General features: G+C 44.7%; 1 protein-coding gene across 1 annotated transcript; it reads right to left on the bottom strand.

Annotated features, from left to right (window-relative positions):
• Positions 1–7839: 7839 nt before the first annotated feature.
• Positions 7840–8874, bottom strand: LOC145804170 (uncharacterized). The gene is made up of 3 exons (XM_082897917.1): positions 8614–8874; positions 8430–8528; positions 7840–8134 (listed from the first exon to the last, which is right to left on the bottom strand). The coding sequence occupies exons 1-3, from the start codon at positions 8872–8874 to the stop codon at positions 7850–7852; spliced, it is 645 nt and encodes a 214-aa protein (XP_082754043.1). The 3' UTR covers positions 7840–7849.
• Between the last annotated feature and the right edge of the window lie 13119 nt (positions 8875–21993).

Below are 21993 nucleotides of genomic sequence, written 5' to 3'. Positions count from 1 at the left end.
CTCTCTATCTCTCTTTCCCTCTTATTTGTACACTAGGTGTTTTGTGTCTCACTATTGCACACAAACACCTAGTGTTTCACCTTCCTCTTGGAGCTGAGGTTCTAAAGAGTGTGTTTTGAGATTTTGGTGTTGGATTCAAGCTCAAGGAGGCCATTGGAGCACCATTTGTAAAGGGGTCTTCAAGGGTGAGATTCTAGTCCTTTTTTTCCCCCATTCTTGCATTAATTTTATACCTATCTTAGAGCTGTTTTTGTGCTTATTGTATAACATAAAAAAGTTCTATTTTTAGGCCCTCTTTATTGTTTATTAAGAGTGTTTTGTTGTTTGAGGGTTGTTGACCACTCTTAGGCCTCAAAAGGCCACATTTTGAGCCATTTTGTGTTAGCTCCGGGATTTTGGTGTTGAGGTCTCTTCACCACTGAAATCTTGAGGGATTTCAGTGGTGAAGATGATGCTTTGAAGTCCCAAGAAGGAGAGGGCCACCCCCTCTCCTTGTTGTCCTTGAAAAGGGCATATTTTGGCCTCCTAAGGAAGCCCATGCTTGAGTGTGTGTTGAGCATGTTTGGTTTGTTTTTCATGCTTATATGTCCATAATATAACATGATTTCAAGTTGGTTTTGGAACTCCATGCATGTTTAGCATAGTTGCCATGTAATGCCTTATTTGTGCCTTAACATGTTCTAGGTTGTTAGCCTTTGTTGGAGCATGTTTTAGGCTTACATTTGTGAAGATTATGTGCTTATTTTGCCATGTTTTAGGTCTGTCCATGAGTATTTGGGTTGATTTTAGCATGCATTATATAGCTCCTTTGTATTTGGGCTTGTTGAGTATGTGCATGTGTAGCATGCCACCTTTGCATTGTTTTGGTGATTTGGGATCATTCTATATGCCGTTTCAGTCCCATTTCCGTGCTTGTTTGATTGCCTTGCATGCCTCTTTAATGCTTTGAATGCATGTGTTGCAATGCTCCATGTTTTGGCCATGGTGTATGCCTTTGTTATTTGGGCCATTTAGATGCCATCTAAAGAGTCCTTTAGCCTTGTTTTAACATGTTATAAACCTGTTTTTGGTCGCTTAATGCATGCCTTGTTTGGTCTTGTTAAGTGTAGCTCAATGCCACTTTGGTTTACTTTGAACACTTAGGCCATTTGTTGTATGCTTGACTTGATTTATAACTTGATTTGGCATCATTTTATAGCATGATTTTAGGGCTCGTAATGCATGCTAATTGTTCATGTTTGTCCCTTTCAAGTGTGCTTGAATGTTGCTTGATTTGTGCTTAAGTGTTGGCCCTTATGTGCATGTGTGTGTGTATGCCATTTAGCCCTTACTCTTTAGCACTTATGGCCACTGTTTTAGGCCTTATTAGAGCTGCCTAATTCATGTATAAGCCCATCTTTCCATTTATTTGCATTGCCATATGTATGCTTGCATGCTTGCATAAATGCCTTGCCATGCCATGTTGCATTCCTAGCTTGTATGCCTAGGTTGCATTGCATCTTGCATGCATTCCTTGTCCCTTGACTTGGGTGATAGGGATTGGGAGTTTTGTTTGATTGGTTTGCATACATTTGAAATCAAAGTTGCATGCTTGGTTCTTTGGGCCATCATGCATGGAAATGCGTGATTGGTGGTCCGAGAACCGAGGCACATGTCCCTTTGAGTCATTACAATGATAAGAGACATGGTTGGTGCATACATGCCTTGAATTGTGTTGCCATGCTTTGTTTTGCCCTCTGTTGCTGTGAGTTGCAGGTTCTGCAGGAATACTCTGCCGACCGGCAGTGTAATGTGCCGATCGGCACCATTTTCTCTGCCGACAGGTTCAATTTTGTGCCGATGGCCATACCACACTGCCGGTGGCAATTTCAATCAGCCGGTGGTGATCCTCTCTGTCCAAGGGATCAGTCCTGAGGCTTTGACAGCCTCCAGAGGAGGAAAGGAAGGAAAACAGAGGCAGCCCATGCATGGTGGCGCGCTTCCCGAGGCATTTTCCTGCTTTAATTAATTTATTTAATTTGTTAATTAAATTAGTTAATTTGTAATATTAATTAGCTTGCGTAGTTAATTAATTTGTAATATTTATTCGGTCCCTCCGAGCGAGGGCAAACTTGTAATAAGTGTGTGTGGGTGGTGTGTATGTCTTCCAACCTCACGTCTTTCTTCCCTTTTATTTACCTGCTTATGATGGTAGATTAGGGCACGTTTAATTTAGCATACCTTATGCTATGCATGTGTGCATCCATGCATTTGTATTGCATGCATTAGGCTCGGTACATCATGCTAATTGCATCAATGCTTCAATTCCCAAACTGAATACGTGATAATCGTGCATTTTCACATAATGTGTTTAGGATAGCCGAGCCTATTCTAGTAACATTTTGTATGCGATGCATTAGGCACTTAACATGGACTTGGATCATGCATGTTTGCTAACAAGTTCTTTGTTTTGGCACGGAGTACTATGTAAATATTTCCGCTTTAGCATATCGCATGAGTGTGAATGTTACCATGACAGCATGCTTAACATGTGGCTAGATGCTTATGTGTTATAACTGCTTGAATGCCTGTGGGTGAAGGTTGGATTGTTTGAGTTGGAAGAACTCATTGAAATCCGTGTTTTAGCCTACTTGCGAGTAGCAAATTTAAAGCATTTCCAAAACGAACGGATATGCAATGTTTCTTTCCAAATTAGGCAATCTAGGCTATACTTGTTTGCTGCGCGCATAACATAGTAATTCTAGGCTAATAATTGGCTTTAGAACACGTAAAGTTTTCAAAAACGGATATCACGGTTAGTAGAGGCCGGTCTTCGGACCGGGCGAAAGGGGGTGCTCATAGCTGACCTTCCCCGATCGTACCCAAGCTCCCGAGCCGAGACAACTCCGGTGATGACGGACGTGTGGCCTTCGGCACCGAGTCAGGGTTTCCTAAATTCTCCCATTTTAAAATATTTAGGTGGCGACTCTGTATCTGGCAAAGCAGTCCATGTTTGGCACTACTTTTTCAAAAATCTGTTTCTCAAAACGATTTGCCAGATTTGGACTCTTTGGTTCAGATTAAGAACCGTGACACAAATCGGGAGTCCGAACTGTAGCGAGGCCCTCCGCGGGCGCGTCTACAGTTTCTGGCGACTCTGCTGGGGAAATAGAGAGCTTGACTCGAACTCGTGATATCCTATTTTGATTTCACTTATGTGTCTCTTTGCATTGCATGTGCATTGGTGCGCCTAGGAACACAGTGTTTGCCATCTGCCATTCCTGAACGGTTTGCCGGAGGCTTGCCTTGTCAAGGCATGTCCATAAGGCTGACCGGCTATGGGCTCTGACAGCATGGGAACACAAACCCCGGTTTACCGGGGCACCCTTTTGACCATTCGACCTAGTGCATATTCGGAATCCATAGTGACCATTCCAAGCTAGGACAGGTTGCTTACCCGATTATAGGTTGTTTGAAACCGCTGTGTGCGTAGTGAAACCCTAGCTCCTGACAAAATAGGACAGGGAAACCCTACCCCAACATAGGGGTGTTTTGGCTCTTTTTACTTGCTATGTGCTTTTAGAGTGTTGCCCTACAGGAACGCACATGTCAGTTTGCAAGTTTGAGTATTAAACCTGGGGACACCAGCATCAGTATCAGTTGTGAGAATCAGTTATCCGCGGGTATTGGTTCAGTTTTCGGGAACAGTGACTTCTGAGAACAGTGATCAGCAGTAGGGTACAGTTGTTTGGCTACACCCGTGATTGATCAGTTTGGGCTGAAATGCTGCCTGTTTTTCTTTCAGTTCAGAGAGTTGCAGAGTTGAAACAGAATAGCCAGTGTCCCCCCTTGCTGAGGCAGGATTTATGGCGGCACAAAGTTCAGAAGAAATTGTGGTTATGGCAGCTATATCGGAGCAGGGAATCACTCCGCAGAGTGAGGCCGCCATCAGTATGTCATACCCGCCTAGGTCGCCCGTTGTGCACCCGGTTTGGGCTCCCCAGTTATACCAGGCTCGTGAGCCCACCACCTTTGAATTGATGGGGATGATAGGCGATCTCCAAAGGTCTGTGGCAGACCTCGCCTATGGAATGTCGGCTTCACCGCCAGCGGCGCCGTATGCCGGGAATTTCGTATCACAGGAGCCCCCGCTACTGGGGCGGATTGTGATAGAGCTCAGCCAGCCAGAGGTGGCTTTCGGCTATAGCCACGACATGCCAGCACCAACCCAGACCCTTGATCAGGCTGAGGCCAAAGGAAAAGACAAGGCAAAGGTAGACGCCGACCCTATTGAACAACTGCTGTGGGTAGTCGAGGCTTTGAAGGCCAGAGGGATGAACAAGCAACAAACATCTGCAATAGTGACCAAAGCTGTGGATGATGCTTTCCCCGCTCCGATCAAAGGCAGTTCAAGCTAGGCAGAAAACCGGGATGGGCCCCGTCATGCCCAGACAGTTCCTGTAGTTCCCAACCCTGCACCGGGAAAGGTTCAAAAGGCCAAGGCAGCGCCAGCTGATCCTTTCGCCAGCGCATCTGGCAAGAATCCTCAAACTGCGAAGTACCTGCCCCGAGGGCGCAGGGTCTTTCACGATCTCCACATGCCTTTGTCTAGGGCATTGCTAATATTGGCGAAGAATGGGCATCTTAAGCCTTTGGAGCCCCGGCCACTCCCGAAGAATCTCCCCGCCACTCATGATGCTACCTTGTACTGCGCGTACCATCAACAGTCCGGTCACAGCACCGATGGATGTTCCCGCCTTCGTCATGAAGTGCAGGATTTGATTGATAACAAGGTTATCCTACCACCCACCTCGGGCAAGCCCGTCACCACTCAGTTGTTGGATTTCGAGGGCTCAGATACTGCGAGTATGTAAAGTGAACCGCCTGCGGGCAACATTTGGTAAATTTTGGATGAAGCGTCTGGCACGCATTTTTGAGCATCGGTTAAACCGAGTTTTGTAAATCTTGGCTTGGATGTCGAGTCAGTCTTTTGTTTTGAGTCTGTCTCTTTGTCTTGAGTCAGTCTTTTTTGCTTAAGGGTCTGTCTGATTGTATCGAGTCAGTCCCCGTTGTATATAATACCAGGTGATTCTGGGGTTGTTGCCTCGAACACCATTTTGTTTTGTAATTATTATCTGTTTTTGTCTTGAGTCTGTTTCTGCCGAGGGGCCAGTTGCACCAACGGAGCCGATTGAAACAGCTGTTGCTATCTCAACTTCATGCTTGCTTTCAGCATAAGGACTAGAGAATTTGATCGGGCTGACAGTACATCTCGCCTGCTCTCCTGTGTGCCAAACTCATTGCATTAACCTAAGTTTTTCAAAAAAAAACAAACTTTTGAACACTGCGGTGATAAAAAACGAAGAGGAAGAAATTCCTCGGGTTTTGTAAAATTTTGATCATTTCGAGAGAAAGAGAGGCGTGCTAAGCCTTTTTATGAATAAAATCATGCTTGTCGGCGTGAGTACTGAGAAGGATCCTGGCCTGATCCAGATTGGTTCCACACTGTCTTCGGCGCGAGCGATTTGTCGTTTTCTTAAAAACTTTCAAAAGCAAATGTTTTACGCGGCCCTGCGAAGACCTGTATGGAATCGCTCTTGAGATTGCGCAGCCTAGGATCGCTCTCAGCCTCAAGATTCAACCTATTTGTTTTCCGAGTTTGAACCCATTCAGAATGTTCAGAAAGTTCAACGGACAAACACCATGGAGGCCCGTGTGGCCAGTTTCGAAACAGCCCTCGAGCAAGAGGCACCAAAGCCGAATCAGAAGGAGTAGATCTCGTCGGAAGAAGCTCGTAGAGCAACCGGGATGGATTCTCCGCCAATCAGTGCAACAGTCGTTCTCCTAGATACAGAGAGGCTTCAATTTCAAAAAAAAAACCATTTGGCATGGACTTGCTACACTTTTACCCTTTGAGAGGCTCGCTGGGCCGAAAACCCGGAAGGGCGGCCCAGGCAAAAGTTAGAGCAAGAGAAAAATACAAAAAAGAGAAAAATACAAAAAGAAAGATTGAAAAAAAAAAGAAAAGAAAAAAAGCAAGAAAAGAAAAAAAGAAAGAGAAAAAGAAATAGAAAATGAAAAGAAGCTCGCAAGGTCGAAAACCCGCATTGGGCGCCTTGGCAAAAGTGAGAGCCAAACAAAGTGAAGGTTAAAATACCCGAGTGGACCTTAACCGGAACTACGTAAGGCTTGATTCCCATGTTTGGGATACGTAGGCAACTTCATCATGAAGTCCAGCCCCCAACGCTTTCATAAGCGTCTCAGTCCATGCAATGGTTTCGATTTCACTTCAAAGTCCAGTGGCCAACACCCTTCAAGGTGATTGTGTCCATATATGTGTTGTGACCGTCTTCGTCATCGCAGTGTCCAGAAGCTCGACCACCACCAATGAAGACTGTTTACAGACTGCTGCGGCACCATCCCAAACAAGGGGCAACTTTCCGTTTCCGCGAGCCGCCGTGAGCCGCCATTCAAACTAGGGGCAACTTTCCGTTGCCTCCCACCCCCCCTTCAAACCAGGGGCAATTTTCCATTGCCTCCGATCCGAGGTTGCGCATCTCGAAGAGTAAGTTCCATGCTCGTCGAGCATTGACTGTTTGAAAAATAGTTTTTGAAAATTTTTACTGAGGTTGACTATTCTCTCGAAAACTATTTCATTTTCCAAAACTGGACCATTGTCTTGAATCCAAAAAGGAAAACTTTCAGTGCTTGCTGCCTGACTTGCATGCTTTTCAAATCAAAAATTGAACAAGTACGTTAATCCGACTCTCATTTTGATCAAAACCGTTTTAGTAGAAAGCAAAAACGAAAAATGGTTAAAATGATGAACTAGAGGCACAGTTGAGCCAGGCGTTCTGTCTTTCCCCCGTCATCGACGTACTTGCCAGAAGAGTGCTCTACCCGTCAGAAGAAATAGCTGTGAGCTAACGATGTTGAGCATGAACCCACACCTTTCCATTTATCCATCGATCACCCCGGAGAGGGATGAAAAATGAGAGATTGAAGAATAGAGAGGTGTAAGTTGAGAGAAAAGCGAGGAAAAAAGGGTTTTGAGAGAAAATCCGAGCTTGAGAGTCGAGTGATGTGAGAATCGCAAATGAGAAAGGGTGGGAAACAATACCTAGATTGAACTGGCTCCTCGTGGTCCGAGGTCTCCCATCTTCGTTTACGCGTCTGTGTGTCGTGTCTCTTTGATTTGACGGTCTCGTCTTTTGTTTTGAGTCTCTCCCGAGCGTGTCTCGTTGTGTTTAGCTCGTGTACCTCTTTGTTTGAGTCATCCCCGCTGTGTTCAGTGGTAGGCTCGATATCCCGGTTTGAAAAACCCTCATTCGATTTCAAAAATCGCTTATGCTCAGAATGCTGTGCCATTCTCTACATTTGAACGCATTTCGACTCCAACCGGTTCCATCTTTGAGGTCCGTCCTGTCAGATTGGGCTGCTTGTTTGAGAATTTACCGTGTGCAGAATGAATCGAATGCTGTGTTATGGGCTGTGTGCAGATTAATCCCCAACAGAGTAAGGGCTGTGTGTCCAGAATCAGGCAGTGGGTTGCTTGGGTTATTTTGCTGTTGGCTGTTTAGTTATATGATTATTACAGTGCAAGTGTTCAATTTTCAGATAACCAATCATTTCATTTACATTGAGGTGTAACATGATGAGATGCGATGCAATGCATGAAATGTGTCAATGTAAACACTTTTTCAGATAAAAAGTCCGTTTCATTTCATTATCTTTTCAAATGTACAAGTTTTGGAAACAAAATCTGCCTGCGGCAGTACAAGGTAATCTATCTACCAAACAAAAAGAAAAGTACAAGAAAGAAAGAAAAGATAGCAAAAGTCTGCATCCATGTCGAGCACTCCAAGGGCTGTCAGTCCGTCCTGGTCCTCTTCCTGGACGAGGGTCCAGGAGCGTCATCAGCGTCGTCGTCAGAGCCCGAACTAGAACCGTCTCCGGTCTCCTCCTCCGATGACTCTGCCTCCGCCTCTGACTCCTCGTCGTCGTCATCGTCCGGGACTGGAGCTCGCGAGCTACTCCCGACGTGAGTACGCCCTCCCCTGGTACGGGGAAATATCCTGCCCTCCTCATCTCTCCCCCGAGCAGGGACAGAAGGTCTGGCCGGAGCACCTCCTGCCATGGGAATCTGGAAAGGAGGCTGAAAAAGTACACAAAAAGGGAAATGCATCAGTACACTGTGAACAGTTTAAAGGTGCAGAATGCAGTGTATGAGTACAGTGTAAGAGTGCCGTGAGCAGTTTAGCAATGCAGAATGCAGTATGTGAGTACAGTGTATGAATGCCGTGAGCAGTTTATCAGTGTAGGGTATGGTGCAGAATGCAGTGTATGCAGTGTTCAGATACTGTGAGATCAGTGTATCAGGTGTTGTGCCGTGCATCAGATTATGTAAAGCAGTGTATGAATGGTTTGAGGCCAGTGTCAGAAGGACATACCGGTATGCTGTAGACGGCTAGGAGGTCAAATGTCCGCTGGAGCATCCCCATCATCGAGGCATTCATCGCCAATGACTGACGGGTGTACTCAGAAGAAGCCTGCAAAAGTATCAGATGCATCAATATTCTGTGGAATATCAAGTAAACTGAAATGAATAACTGTACGAAATGCAGTAGAACATACCGGCGGTAAGTCGGGGATGTCAATGAACTCGTGACCAGCCGGTGGAGGGGCGAAGGGGATCTGATAGGTCGACCCACCCTGCCCCTGGAAAGTCAGTACAGCAGGTAGGGCAGGCCAGCCAGCTCCTCGTCCTCCCCGCACTCCGCCCCTACCACGGACCCGGGCCCTCCTCGAAGATCCAGCCCCTGCTCCCGCTCCGGCCCCAGCCGCCGATGCTACAGGCCCGGCCCCCTCTGCTCGACGGCCGCTCAAGGGACGCATCAGGTACGTCCGCACGTACTGCTGGTAGTCACCGGTGCCTCGGAAGCCGGCCTCCTCCCAGCCAATGGAGTAATCATCTAGCTGCTCAGTGGTCAGCCCCTCGGTCTCCCTCATCTCTGCAGGAGGGTGAACCGGGACTATCTGCTCAGGTAACCCTAGGGTCTGGCATAGAAAACGCTCCCCCAGGTACCAAGCCCGACAGACCGGGCCCTCTAGCAAGATCCGGAAACGCGAGGTCTCCTCAGCACCAGGGAACCGACCCCGCATCGCCGACGGCAAGGAGGCCCATGGCCGCCATGTGATCTGAAAGTTACAGACAGTTTGTTATCTACTGTTATTGAAACATGCAGTGGGAAAGCGAAGCTAAATGAACTGAAAGTAAAGCATACCTCCGTGGGGGTGATGGTGTCGAAATATCGGCGGAAGAAGCCGAATGTCTCCCGTGGTCGCCGGGTGCATCTCCCATCGAAGCGACTCGAGAACGGGACAGCCGGAGGAGGCTCCGCGACTGGTACGGGTGCAAGCCTAGGAAAGTAGGCGTAAACCCACAACTGCAAAACAGATGTCAGTATGACCATCAGATAAAGCAGGATATACAGAATAAAGCAGAAATGGCAGAGCCGTGTGTTGTGCAGTATATTGTGTACAGAGTGTACAGTGTGAGCAGTGTGCAGTCAGTGTAAAGCAGAATGTATGTGTGTGCCGTGTGTACAGTATACAGCAAGTATGAAGTAGACCACAGTGTGTGCAGTGTACAGAGTACAGAAAGTACGAGACAGAAATGAAAAGCGGAGAAGGAATGTACCTCCCAAGCCCGCCAGTAGCCTCCGAGTAGCTGGCCGCTGCCACGAGAAGCCGAGCTCATGTATCCATACAGGGTGGCCAGAGCAGCGCCGCCCCAATCATAGTGCAAGATGTCCCGGACGTCCACCAGTGCGCTGAGAAGGCAGAGAGGCACGGTGTTCGCCCGGTCGGCGAAGATAGTAGTCCCGAACAAGAACATGAGGAAGCCGCGAGCATACCTCTCCTCGTCCTCTGGGGTCATCTGCACCTCCTCCAAAACGGGCTGAACCCTGAACTGTGTCTCGAACCAGGAGTACCGCACGAAGCCTGGACGAGCTAGTGGCGGGGCCTCCCCCAGTAGATGGATCTGAGCGGCGGTCCACTCATCCATGTCTGTGTCGAAAGGGATCGGATCCCCCCCTACCCCGATGCCTGTGAGCATCGAGAAGTCATAAGGGGTCATCGTCATGTCCCCTGCAGCAGAAAAATGGAAAGAATCGGTGGTGTCCCACCACCTCTCCGCCAAAGCGGCAAGAAGAGGTCTGCATGTGGACAACCTAGAGAGCCCTCGGCAGAAGGTGCCGAAGCCCGCTCGGTCCACGATGCGCTGGACCGCATCAGGGAGCTCATCATACCACTCCCGAGCACCAGTATTCCCATACCCGCGAATGGTATGGGAACCCTCCTGCAAACAGAAAACAACAATTGCAAGACAACATTCAACATGCAGTTTTGAAAAGACAGATATGGCATGTATGCAAGTTTGTCAGATTCAGGCAAATACCGGGTGCCGGTGTGCTTACAGTAAAATACGTGTGCTGTGTCAGCGTGTTTAGGTGTTTCAGAACAGATGTAGCGTGTGTGCAGATCTAACAGATTCAGACAAATACTGGGTACCAGTGTGTGTGCAGTGAAATACAGTGTGTGCCGTGTGTTTGGGTGATTCAGGGCTAGTGCAGTGTGTGTGCATGTGTCAGTCTCAAACATATGTCAGTTGTATGTATGTTTACAAGTCAACTACGGTCTACGGCATATCAGATTTCAGCAATTAGAGAATACAGCTAACTATGGCAGTTTTTGTATCCTACATTGCAGAAAGTAAAGCAGAAGATGAAAAGTTACCTCGGAAGTGCCGAATGAAAGGTGGGAGGTAGGCTCGCGTAGTAGTAGCTCAGGCGCCGCGTACCTCTCAAAGCTCCGGAACTGACGCAGGCCGTCTGGGGGCAGAACGTGGATCGCCGGCCGGTAGGTCGCCGGGTCGAACGGGCGCTCGCTCAGTGGTAAGAGCTCGACCCCGGGATCCATCTCGTGGTCCGGGGGAGTCCCGCCACGTGGAATGTCGTCCGCCATGCAGAGAATGATTGGAAAATGGCCGGAAAAGGAAAACCGAGCCGGAATACGAATAGTCAACCGGAAAGTCAACTCCTGAGAGGGTCGGAAATGGCCGGGAAGGCCGGAATGTGAAAGGGCACGGAAATGAAGAGGAAAGTGAGGGGAACGAACCCCGAAAAGGCTAGAACGCCAAACAAGGCACCGAAACGAAAATGTGATCGGTGGAAAACGTCCGAAACGCGAAGAGAAACGCGAATCTGACGACGAAACGGGCGTAGAACGCGAAGAAATGGACGAAAAAGGAGAGGGAAAAGCTCTAGAGAGAGAGAGCAAAGGATTTCGGCGTGAGAGGAATGAGAAAATAGGGCTTGAAGCCCTATTTTATAACACCCAAGGTGAAAAGACAAAACTGCCCCGCACCAGGAACTGTTTGCCGGTCGGCAATGTTTTGTGCCGGCCGGCACTTTTTTGTGCCGATAGAATTGTTTTTGTGCCGATGGCCAGCCGGTGGCCTCCCCTTTCGGCCGGTGGGGTTCCCACAGCCTTGGTTAGGCCATATGAGAAGTTTGTGGTCTTCTTAGCTCAAGAAAGTGCAAGAAAGTGCATCTCCGACGTTCAACCGGCCTCCGTTCTGACCGCGGGCCGTGTCTCCAGTGCGTGGCACTCGAATTCATGCAAGGTGTATCCTTTTTGTATCCTTTTGAATTCAAAAGTTACCCCATGTGTGTTGCACAAGTTCATCACACTACTTCGATGCATTACATCGCGCTGTCGCGCGCCACACATTTGCATTGTTATGCACGTGTTACATGCGTTGCAACACGCACCCCTTTGCATTGTCGTGCATATTTCTCATGCATCATCATTGCATTTCCATTCCATGCATTGTCATGCATTCCGGAATACGTGCGTTGTTGCGCATTTAAGCCCATTTACATTCCGTGTGGCATGCATGTCGCACTTAGCATTGCACTGTTTTGTGCATTTCAAACCTCGCGCTGTTCTGCGCATTGCACTGTTTTGTGCATTTCAAAATTGCTCGCGCTGTTCTGCGCATCGCACTGCTTTGTGCATTTCAAATCTCGCGCTGTCCTGCGCATCGCACTGTTTTGTGCATTTCAAAATTGCTCGCGCTATTTTGCGCATTGCACTGTTTTGTGCATTTCAAACCGTCGCGCTGTTTTGTGCATTTCAAACTTCGCGCTGTTCTGCGCATTGCACTGTTTTGTGCATTTCAAAATTGCTCGCGCTGTTCTGCGCATCGCACTGTTTTGTGCATTTCAAAATTGTTCGCGTTGTTCTGCGCGTCGCACTGTTTTGTGCATTTCAAATCGTCGCACTGTTTTGTGCATTGCATTCCGTCGCGCTGTTTTGCGCATCTCATTGCATTTTGCGTAGACCGCATGTTAATTAGATTACCTGCGTAGACCGCATGTTTGTAATCATTTCTTTACTTGCGTAGACCGCATTATTATTTTCATTACTTGCGTAGACCGCATGTCTCGATTGCGTAGACCGCATGTTTGAATTTACTTACTTGCGTAGACCGCATGCTTTGATTGCGTAGACCGCATGTTTAATTCTAATACCTGCGTAGACCGCATGTTAATTCTTTATTTGCGTAGACCGCATCTCAATTCTTTACTTGCGTAGACCGCATGTTAATTCTTTATTTGCGTAGACCGCATCTCAATTCTTTACTTGCGTAGACCGCATGTTAATTCTTTATTTGCGTAGACCGCATCTCAATTCATTACTTGCGTAGACCGCATGTCTTGATCGCGTAGACCGCATGTTTGAATTTACTTACTTGCGTAGACCGCATGTTTTGATTGCGTAGACCGCATGTTAAATTTCATTACTTGCGTAGACCGCATGTCTTGATTGCGTAGACCGCATGATAATTTCTTTACTTGCGTAGACCGCATGTCAATTCTTTACTTGCGTAGACCGCATGTCAATTCTTTACTTGCGTAGACCGCAGGTTCATTCTTTAATTGCGTAGACCGCATGTTTGATTCCATTACCTGCGTAGACCGCATGTTTTGCTTGCGTAGACCGCATGTTTTGATCGCGTAGACCGCATGTTTTGATTGCGTAGACCGCATTATTTCTTTACCTGCGTAGATCGCATGTTTAATTTCAATACCTGCGTAGACCGCATGTTTTGATTGCGTAGACCGCATTATTTCTTTACCTGCGTAGACCGCATGTTTTGATTGCGTAGACCACATTATTTCTTTACCTGCGTAGACCGCATGTTTTGATTGCGTAGACCGCATTGTTATTTTCATTACCTGCGTAGACCGCATGTTTTGATTGCGTAGACCGCACCTCATTCCACTACCTGCGTAGACCGCATGTTTTGATGGCGTAGACCGCATGTTTAATTCCATTACTTGCGTAGACCGCATGTTAATTACATTACTTGCGTAGACCGCATGTTTGATTCCACTACCTGCGTAGACCGCATGTTTTGATGGCGTAGACCGCATGTTTTGATGGCGTAGACCGCATGTTTAATTCTTTACCTGCGTAGACCGCATGTTTAATTCCACTACCTGCGTAGACCGCATGTTTTGATTGCGTAGACCGCATGATTTATCGATTCCATTACCTGCGTAGACCGCATGTTTTGATTGCGTAGACCGCATGCTTAATTTCATTACTTGCGTAGACCGCATGTATTGCTTGCGTAGACCGCATAATTTGTTGATTTCATTACCTGCGTAGACCGCATGTCTTGATTGCGTAGACCGCATGTTCAGTTTCATCACCTGCGTAGACCGCATGTTTCAACTGCGTAGACCGCATATTTGCTAAATATCATCACCTGCGTAGACCGCATGATCATGATCAATTTTGTTGCCTGCGTAGACCGCTTGCTCCACGTACCTATTTGTATTTCCACAGCATTGTTATGCTCCCCACTTGCTTTGCGCTGTCACGCATTTCGAGAACACCACTATCCGTGCATTGTCATGCATGTTGCCAACCATATTGTACCTGTTAAGTTTGTTTTCTTTGCAGGCACGATAGTGTATGTACGGTTCATTTGAAGCTGGTGCAACCAGACGAGCCGCACAGGTATGGTATCTCCCGAGTGAGACGTATTGAGAATTCCATAATTCTCTTACATCCTTTCTACATTGTAGTGTAGTTTGGTATGCTAGCTTAAAATTGTCGCATGTTTGCTTCATTACAGCTTTCTTTGCATGATCATAAGTTATGCTCGGCTTCGTGCATTCTCTTGCATTTTGCCCCTGCCTCCGGGCGCATACCTTATTTGTCTTGTATGCTTGTCTGAGTCTTCGGCCTTGTCAAAAATGGGTCGTCTTTGGGCTTTGACATTCACTCCCGTCATTGTTATGACTTTCGAGTTCTGTCAAAGAGGGGCAACTGTAGACACCCCATTTTTGACCGTCCTCAAGACTTGGACGTCACTGTTTGAACACACGGTGATCTTCCATGTTTGTGTTCGTTTGGAGTTCCCGGAGGTCTCGGCTCGCGCGCCTTGCCTCAGGATCCCCGAACTCGACCGTTTAGTGTCTGGTTTTGCACCAAACACTTGCATCTTGCCTTTGAGAGGCAGGGTAGGGCTTGTAGACCATCCCTACCCACCACCGGCAGTGGCTAGAGGCCACTGGCTGGTTTTCGCTGCCACCGGCAATATAGTTTGCCAGCCGGCACTCTTTGTTGCCGGTCAGCACTTTTTTGTGCCGTTCGGCACTCTTTTTGGCCAAGATGGCATTTTTGGTCGGCCGATTGCTGTTCATCTGCTTTTGCAGATATTTTTAGACAGCTGTATAGCTTTTGCTCCCCTCCATACACGTGTATGGAGGGATCTCCCTCTTGCAAAGCTTGTCTTGTAAGCTTTACAAGAGGCATATAGAGAGAGCCTCTCTCTAAGGCAAAAAAAAGAGCTTTTAGACATTTTTTGAGGGAGGAAAATACAGACCAAGCTCTGGTTTTTCTAGGGTTAGAGTTAGATATACACTCTCTATCTCTCTTTCCCTCTTATTTGTACACTAGGTGTTTTGTGTCTCACTATTGCACACAAACACCTAGTGTTTCACCTTCCTCTTGGAGCTGAGGTTCTAAAGAGTGTGTTTTGAGATTTTGGTGTTGGATTCAAGCTCAAGGAGGCCATTGGAGCACCATTTGTAAAGGGGTCTCCAAGGGTGAGATTCTAGTCCTTTTTTTCCCCATTCTTGCATTAATTTTATACCTATCTTAGAGCTGTTTTTGTGCTTATTGTATAACATAAAAAAGTTATGTTTTTAGGCCCTCTTTATTGTTTATTGAGAGTGTTTTGTTGTTTGAGGGTTGTTGACCACTCTTAGGCCTCAAAAGGCCACATTTTGAGCCATTTTGTGTTAGCTCCGGGATTTTGGTGTTGAGGTCTCTTCACCACTGAAATCTTGAGGGATTTCAGTGGTGAAGATGATGCTTTGAAGTCCCAAGAAGGAGAGGGCCACCCCCTCTCCTTGTTGTCCTTGAAAAGGGCATATTTTGGCCTCCTAAGGAAGCCCATGCTTGAGTGTGTGTTGAGCATGTTTGGTTTGTTTTTCATGCTTATATGTCCATAATATAACATGATTTCAAGTTGGTTTTGGAACTCCATGCATGTTTAGCATAGTTGCCATGTAATGCCTTATTTGTGCCTTAACATGTTCTAGGTTGTTAGCCTTTGTTGGAGCATGTTTTAGGCTTACATTTGTGAAGATTATGTGCTTATTTTGCCATGTTTTAGGTCTGTCCATGAGTATTTGGGTTGATTTTAGCATGCATTATATAGCTCCTTTGTATTTGGGCTTGTTGGCCTTGAGTATGTGCATGTGTAGCATGCCACCTTTGCATTGTTTTGGTGATTTGGGATCATTCTATATGCCGTTTCAGTCCCATTTCTGTGCTTGTTTGATTGCCTTGCATGCCTCTTTAATGCTTTGAAAGCATGTGTTGCAATGCTCCATGTTTTGGCCATGGTGTATGCCTTTGTTATTTGGGCCATTTAGATGCCATCTAAAGAGTCCTTTAGCCTTGTTTTAACATGTTATAAACCTGTTTTTGGTCGCTTAATGCATGCCTTGTTTGGTCTTGTTAAGTGTAGCTCAATGCCACTTTGGTTTACTTTGAACACTTAGGCCATTTGTTGTATGCTTGACTTGATTTATAACTTGATTTGGCATCATTTTATAGCATGATTTTAGGGCTCGTAATGCATGCTAATTGTTCATGTTTGTCCCTTTCAAGTGTGCTTGAATGTTGCTTGATTTGTGCTTAAGTGTTGGCCCTTATGTGCATGTGTGTGTGTATGCCATTTAGCCCTTACTCTTTAGCACTTATGGCCACTGTTTTAGGCCTTATTAGAGCTGCCTAATTCATGTATAAGCCCATCTTTCCATTTATTTGCATTGCCATATGTATGCTTGCATGCTTGCATAAATGCCTTGCCATGCCATGTTGCATTCCTAGCTTGTATGCCTAGGTTGCATTGCATCTTGCATGCATTCCTTGTCCCTTGACTTGGGTGATAGGGATTGGGAGTTTTGTTTGATTGGTTTGCATACATTTGAAATCAAAGTTGCATGCTTGGTTCTTTGGGCCATCATGCATGGAAATGCGTGATTGGTGGTCCGAGAACCGAGGCACATGTCCCTTTGAGTCATTACAATGATAAGAGACATGGTTGGTGCATACATGCCTTGAATTGTGTTGCCATGCTTTGTTTTGCCCTCTGTTGCTGTGAGTTGCAGGTTCTGCAGGAATACTCTGCCGACCGGCAGTGTAATGTGCCGACCGGCACCATTTTCTCTGCCGACAGGTTCAATTTTGTGCCGATGGCCATACCATACTGCCGGTGGCAATTTCAATCAGCCGGTGGTGATCCTCTCTGTCCAAGGGATCAGTCCTGAGGCTTTGACAGCCTCCAGAGGAGGAAAGGAAGGAAAACAGAGGCAGCCCATGCATGGTGGCGCGCTTCCCGAGGCATTTTCCTGCTTTAATTAATTTATTTAATTTGTTAATTAAATTAGTTAATTTGTAATATTAATTAGCTTGCGTAGTTAATTAATTTGTAATATTTATTCGGTCCCTCCGAGCGAGGGCAAACTTGTAATAAGTGTGTGTGGGTGGTGTGTATGTCTTCCAACCTCACGTCTTTCTTCCCTTTTATTTACCTGCTTATGATGGTAGATTAGGGCACGTTTAATTTAGCATACCTTATGCTATGCATGTGTGCATCCATGCATTTGTATTGCATGCATTAGGCTCGGTACATCATGCTAATTGCATCAATGCTTCAATTCCCAAACTGAATACGTGATAATCGTGCATTTTCACATAATGTGTTTAGGATAGCCGAGCCTATTCTAGTAACATTTTGTATGCGATGCATTAGGCACTTAACATGGACTTGGATCATGCATGTTTGCTAACAAGTTCTTTGTTTTGGCACGGAGTACTATGTAAATATTTCCGCTTTAGCATATCGCATGAGTGTGAATGTTACCATGACAGCATGCTTAACATGTGGCTAGATGCTTATGTGTTATAACTGCTTGAATGCCTGTGGGTGAAGGTTGGATTGTTTGAGTTGGAAGAACTCATTGAAATCCGTGTTTTAGCCTACTTGCGAGTAGCAAATTTAAAGCATTTCCAAAACGAACGGATATGCAATGTTTCTTTCCAAATTAGGCAATCTAGGCTATACTTGTTTGCTGCGCGCATAACATAGTAATTCTAGGCTAATAATTGGCTTTAGAACACGTAAAGTTTTCAAAAACGGATATCACGGTTAGTAGAGGCCGGTCTTCGGACCGGGCGAAAGGGGGTGCTCATAGCTGACCTTCCCCGATCGTACCCAAGCTCCCGAGCCGAGACAACTCCGGTGATGACGGACGTGTGGCCTTCGGCACCGAGTCAGGGTTTCCTAAATTCTCCCATTTTAAAATATTTAGGTGGCGACTCTGTATCTGGCAAAGCAGTCCATGTTTGGCACTACTTTTTCAAAAATCTGTTTCTCAAAACGATTTGCCAGATTTGGACTCTTTGGTTCAGATTAAGAACCGTGACACAAATCGGGAGTCCGAACTGTAGCGAGGCCCTCCGCGGGCGCGTCTACAGGTGTTGTGTTTTCTTTTATAGATTGGGTGGCCTTTTTGGTTTTGACGTTTCTTCAATTTTGGGGATAAAATTTCCTTAGTGAGGGAGATTGTAATGGCTCGTGTCAGTTTAACCCGTCCCATTTTCTTTTTGGTAGGGACACAGAGTTGTCCCAAGTTGCTTGGACCTTTCTGTGTGGTTGGGACCTTTGGCGTGCATCAGGCTAGCTGCTGGGCAGTAGCCCTGGTCTTCTGAGTTGGGTTGGTCACGCTCGTGACTAGGTAGGTCACGCCCATGATGGGCTGTGTTGGAGGGGTCGCGCTCGCAAGGGGTCGTGACCAGAAGTGGCTCTTAGGTCCTTTGGCTGGGGGAAAGTGCGTTGGCTGTGGTGTGGGCCGTAAATAGCATAGTCACGCCCGTAGTCAGAGTGGTCGCGCCCGCGACCTGGTGAAGTGTCTTAGTCGTGCCCGTAGTTGTATGGGTCACATCCGCGACCTATTGTGTCGACTTGTTTGCGGCCACGGTGTGGCCTTCGCGCCCTCGATTTGTCTGCCTATAAAAGTCTCTAAAAGCTGAAAATATCTATTTTTCTTGGTTTCATCTTCTTTCTCTGTCTCTGCTTTGCCATTTCCGACCCTTTTAGCTCTTTGAGCTTGGTTTCATGTACTTTTACTAGTTTTTCATTCCTAGTTCTGTATACCAAAATGTAGAGCTCGATGAGGGCTTTCATTTAATCTGAGTGAATAGTCTTTTCGTCGTTGGCAGTTTTTTCGACTTGTCTCCTCTTCGCTTCAACAGGTAGGGTCTATTTTCTTAACTCAATATGAGTTCGGTAGTGTATTTGTGGTGTATTTTTTTATATAGATTTTGTGGTCATTTGGTTGATTTTGAAATTATGTTTTGGGCTTAAGGGTTATGTTAAATTCAAGGTTGTTGGGCTATAGTTTTGCTACTTTCGCTATTTTCGGTATACAAAATTGCATATAAATTTCTAAAAATGGAAAAGTCCCAATGTGTGAAAAACCCTAACATCTATTGTTTTAGGGAGTTGGGTTGATTTTGGTAAATGGTTTGGTTATTTTGAAAACAATGAGTATTATTACACTTTTGGGAAATCTTGGTTTGTTGAGAAATATACGGGATTGGAATTTGTTGGAGAATATATATGTATTGTCATCTTTTAATTATTGCATAAGGGATAACTGTTTTGGCTATCGGTGGAGGATTGCATTGTCGTGTGTTAGAAATTGCACGTGAACTGGGCAAACTAGAATGTTGTAAATCATACATATCATGGTGCATAACATGGTTTTGGAATAGATTTTAGAACATGAATTGTATGGTTTGGAAAGAATGTTTTGGAAATTCTCATATTATGTTTTAAGAACATTTGTATCATTTTGAAAACAATATTTTGGATCACATGTATTGTCCTATTGGAAAGGGTAAATAAAGTTGTAAAGTTGTAAGGCGGTGTTAGAGCAGAATTAAGTTGGCCTGTGTGTCCAAGGTGAAAGTCCGAAAACCTAGGCGATAGGTGCCAATCCATTCGAACAATCCCGGTAAAATGGCATAGTGGTTTGTATAGCGCACTATTATGAACACTAGTCTTGGAGATTTACCCATTTTATTTATTGTCGCTTTGGTTTTCAAAAGGATGTTTTGGAAAATGGTTTTAGCAATGTATTGGTTGTTGTTTAGCGATGTATTTGCATTTGATTTAGCAATGTTTTTGCTAGTTGGTATTGTAATATACCGAGTTCGTTTTGGAAATGGATTTTATTCAAATAGATGTTTTGAATTCGAAAACGTTTTGAATAAACAAGTGGTTTTGAGAATTGGAATGAAAAAGGATTTTTGTTGAGAGATCAGAATGGATTTTGAAATGCACTGGGCATATTGCATATATGTACTGCATCAAGATCATTTATGCTAGTGGAGCATATTTAGCTTTTGAAATATTCTCTAGGGAAATGTTGGTTGTCTGTTCTAGGGTTCGCTTGAGCAGTGTGTTGGTCACTCAAGCAGTCTTTCGTTTATTCCAGTTTCTGGGTTTGTAGTATGAAATTCTAAGAGTTTGTATTCTACGTTTGAGTGGTGTCGCTCGAGCGGTCTGTCCTGCAGAGTTGATCTTCTTAGAGTTTGGTTTCTTCGCTTGAGCCTAGTTTTGGTTGCTCGAGCAGCATGTTATGTCTGACATTCAAGCAGTGTTTTGTTCGCTCAAGCGATCTATTTGTATAAAACTGAAGGATAGATCTTTTTCTCATTTTTTTCCTTCTGGTTCTCTCTCTCTCTTTCTCTCTCTGCCATTTTTGTGTCCTTTAAACTTTTAAGCTTGGGTTTCATCTATTTCTACCAATTTCCTACCCCTAGTTATACCAAAACATAGAGCTTGTCAAGGGCTTTCATTTAATCTAAGTGGATTGTGTTTTCGTTACCATGGGTTTTTTCACTTTCTCCTCTTCGCTTTGAGAGGTAGAGATTCTTTTGCTCCTTTTCAATATTCGTTATAGATAGACATGTGGTAGTTTTTATTACATTTAAAAGCAAGGTTGTTAAAGTTTTTTTTCCAAAAGCATAAAAAGGGGTTTAGGGTTTGAGTTTTGGGAGTTGAAATTGTATGTGTTTAGTTATTTTGGTAAATTGTAAAGTGGTTAGTCGTGGTTAGGTTGATAGTGGCAAAAACCCCTAATTTGTTATTAAGGGTATAGTATTATAAAAATAAGTAAAGTTGGAAAATAGTTGAGTCATTCGTTATGTGAATGAATTAGTGCTTTGGTTGCTAAAGAGGATTTAAATGTGTTTATTAGTTATTGTTGTGTTGTGCTAGGGAGTTGTGTATAGCAATTTGGATTTTTGTTAATGAAAAAGAAAATTGGGTTAAGAGTTGGAAGTGTTGAGGATTTGGAACAATGAGTTTGATTTTGGAAACAAAATGAAGTACATATCACTTTTCTGAAATGAAAAGGAAAAATGGTTGTTTATGAAATAATTTCATTGAAATGTTTTGGAATTATGGAACATGTTGTGGAGTTTAATTCGTAAGAGTCTAGTATTTCACTATTAGAGGTTTCGTCATTGGTTATCGGTGGAGGATCGCATTACTGTTGATAAGTAGATTATGTGTATGTATTACACTAGCATTGCATTTATGAATCTAGCATGTTGTGATATTGTTTGGAGGTCCATTTCTCTCCACTTAAGCTGGCAAAGCATGGCACCTTGACAGAGGTTTCCTCTACCTTCCGATTGGCGCCCGGTAAAGTGTGAAGTCCATTTTTTTTTTTTTCCAGTTAGGCTGGTAAAGCTTGGTGCCTTGAGATAAGTTCTTCGCTCTTCCAATTTACGCCCGATAAAGTGTGACCTTGGGGTCGTTCCCCTTCAGGTGAGGCTGTTAAAGCATTTTTGTGCTGATGGAAGTATGTATTACTTTTGGTTATAAATGTTTAGGAATATATATGTCTTGAGATATTGTTGTGGTTGTTCCTTGCCCTTGGGCCTATGGCCAGGGAAGGTAGTAGATGTATTTGTGTGTATAAGTGTGTATAGTGTTTGAGAATGTAAGACTGGGTTATGAATTATATGTGCGAATATGTTTTAAAAACAAATGTTTAGATGAAACCATTTTATATCAACGTGGAAGGTTTAAGTGAGAAGCAAGTGTTGTGATGAAATGTTTTTTTTAACTAAAATGAAAATTAAAAAGAAAAGAAGAGATTTTACATTTGGTTGTGTTAAAGATGATAATTTTGAAAAAATGTACCTATATAAGTATAATTTCAGTATGAACTGTCACATTACTTATATCATATGTTGTGGTGCATTAATGATCATAGCTATTTGTATATTATTATTGTTTAGGATCATGTTGGGATCTATACTGGATTTTATGTTCATTTC

Source organism: Camellia sinensis, chromosome 12 (assembly GCF_055761805.1).
Source record: "Camellia sinensis isolate YWXY chromosome 12, ASM5576180v1, whole genome shotgun sequence".
In the NCBI taxonomy this organism is placed as follows: domain Eukaryota; kingdom Viridiplantae; phylum Streptophyta; class Magnoliopsida; order Ericales; family Theaceae; genus Camellia; species Camellia sinensis.
The sequence above is the reverse complement of the archived record's forward strand: the minus strand, read 5'-3'. Positions and strand labels throughout refer to the sequence as shown.

Excerpts from the sequence above, each read along its gene's own strand:
- LOC145804170 (XM_082897917.1), bottom strand. The coding sequence starts at position 8,874 with ATGCGTCCCTTGAGCGGCCGTCGAGCAGAGGGGGCCGGGCCTGTAGCA. Across the intron at positions 8,529-8,613 it reads ACATCCCCGACTTACCGCCG|GCTTCTTCTGAGTACACCCG; the intron begins GTATGTTCTACT and ends ATACTTTTGCAG. Across the intron at positions 8,135-8,429 it reads TAGCCGTCTACAGCATACCG|CCTCCTTTCCAGATTCCCAT; the intron begins GTATGTCCTTCT and ends GTACTTTTTCAG.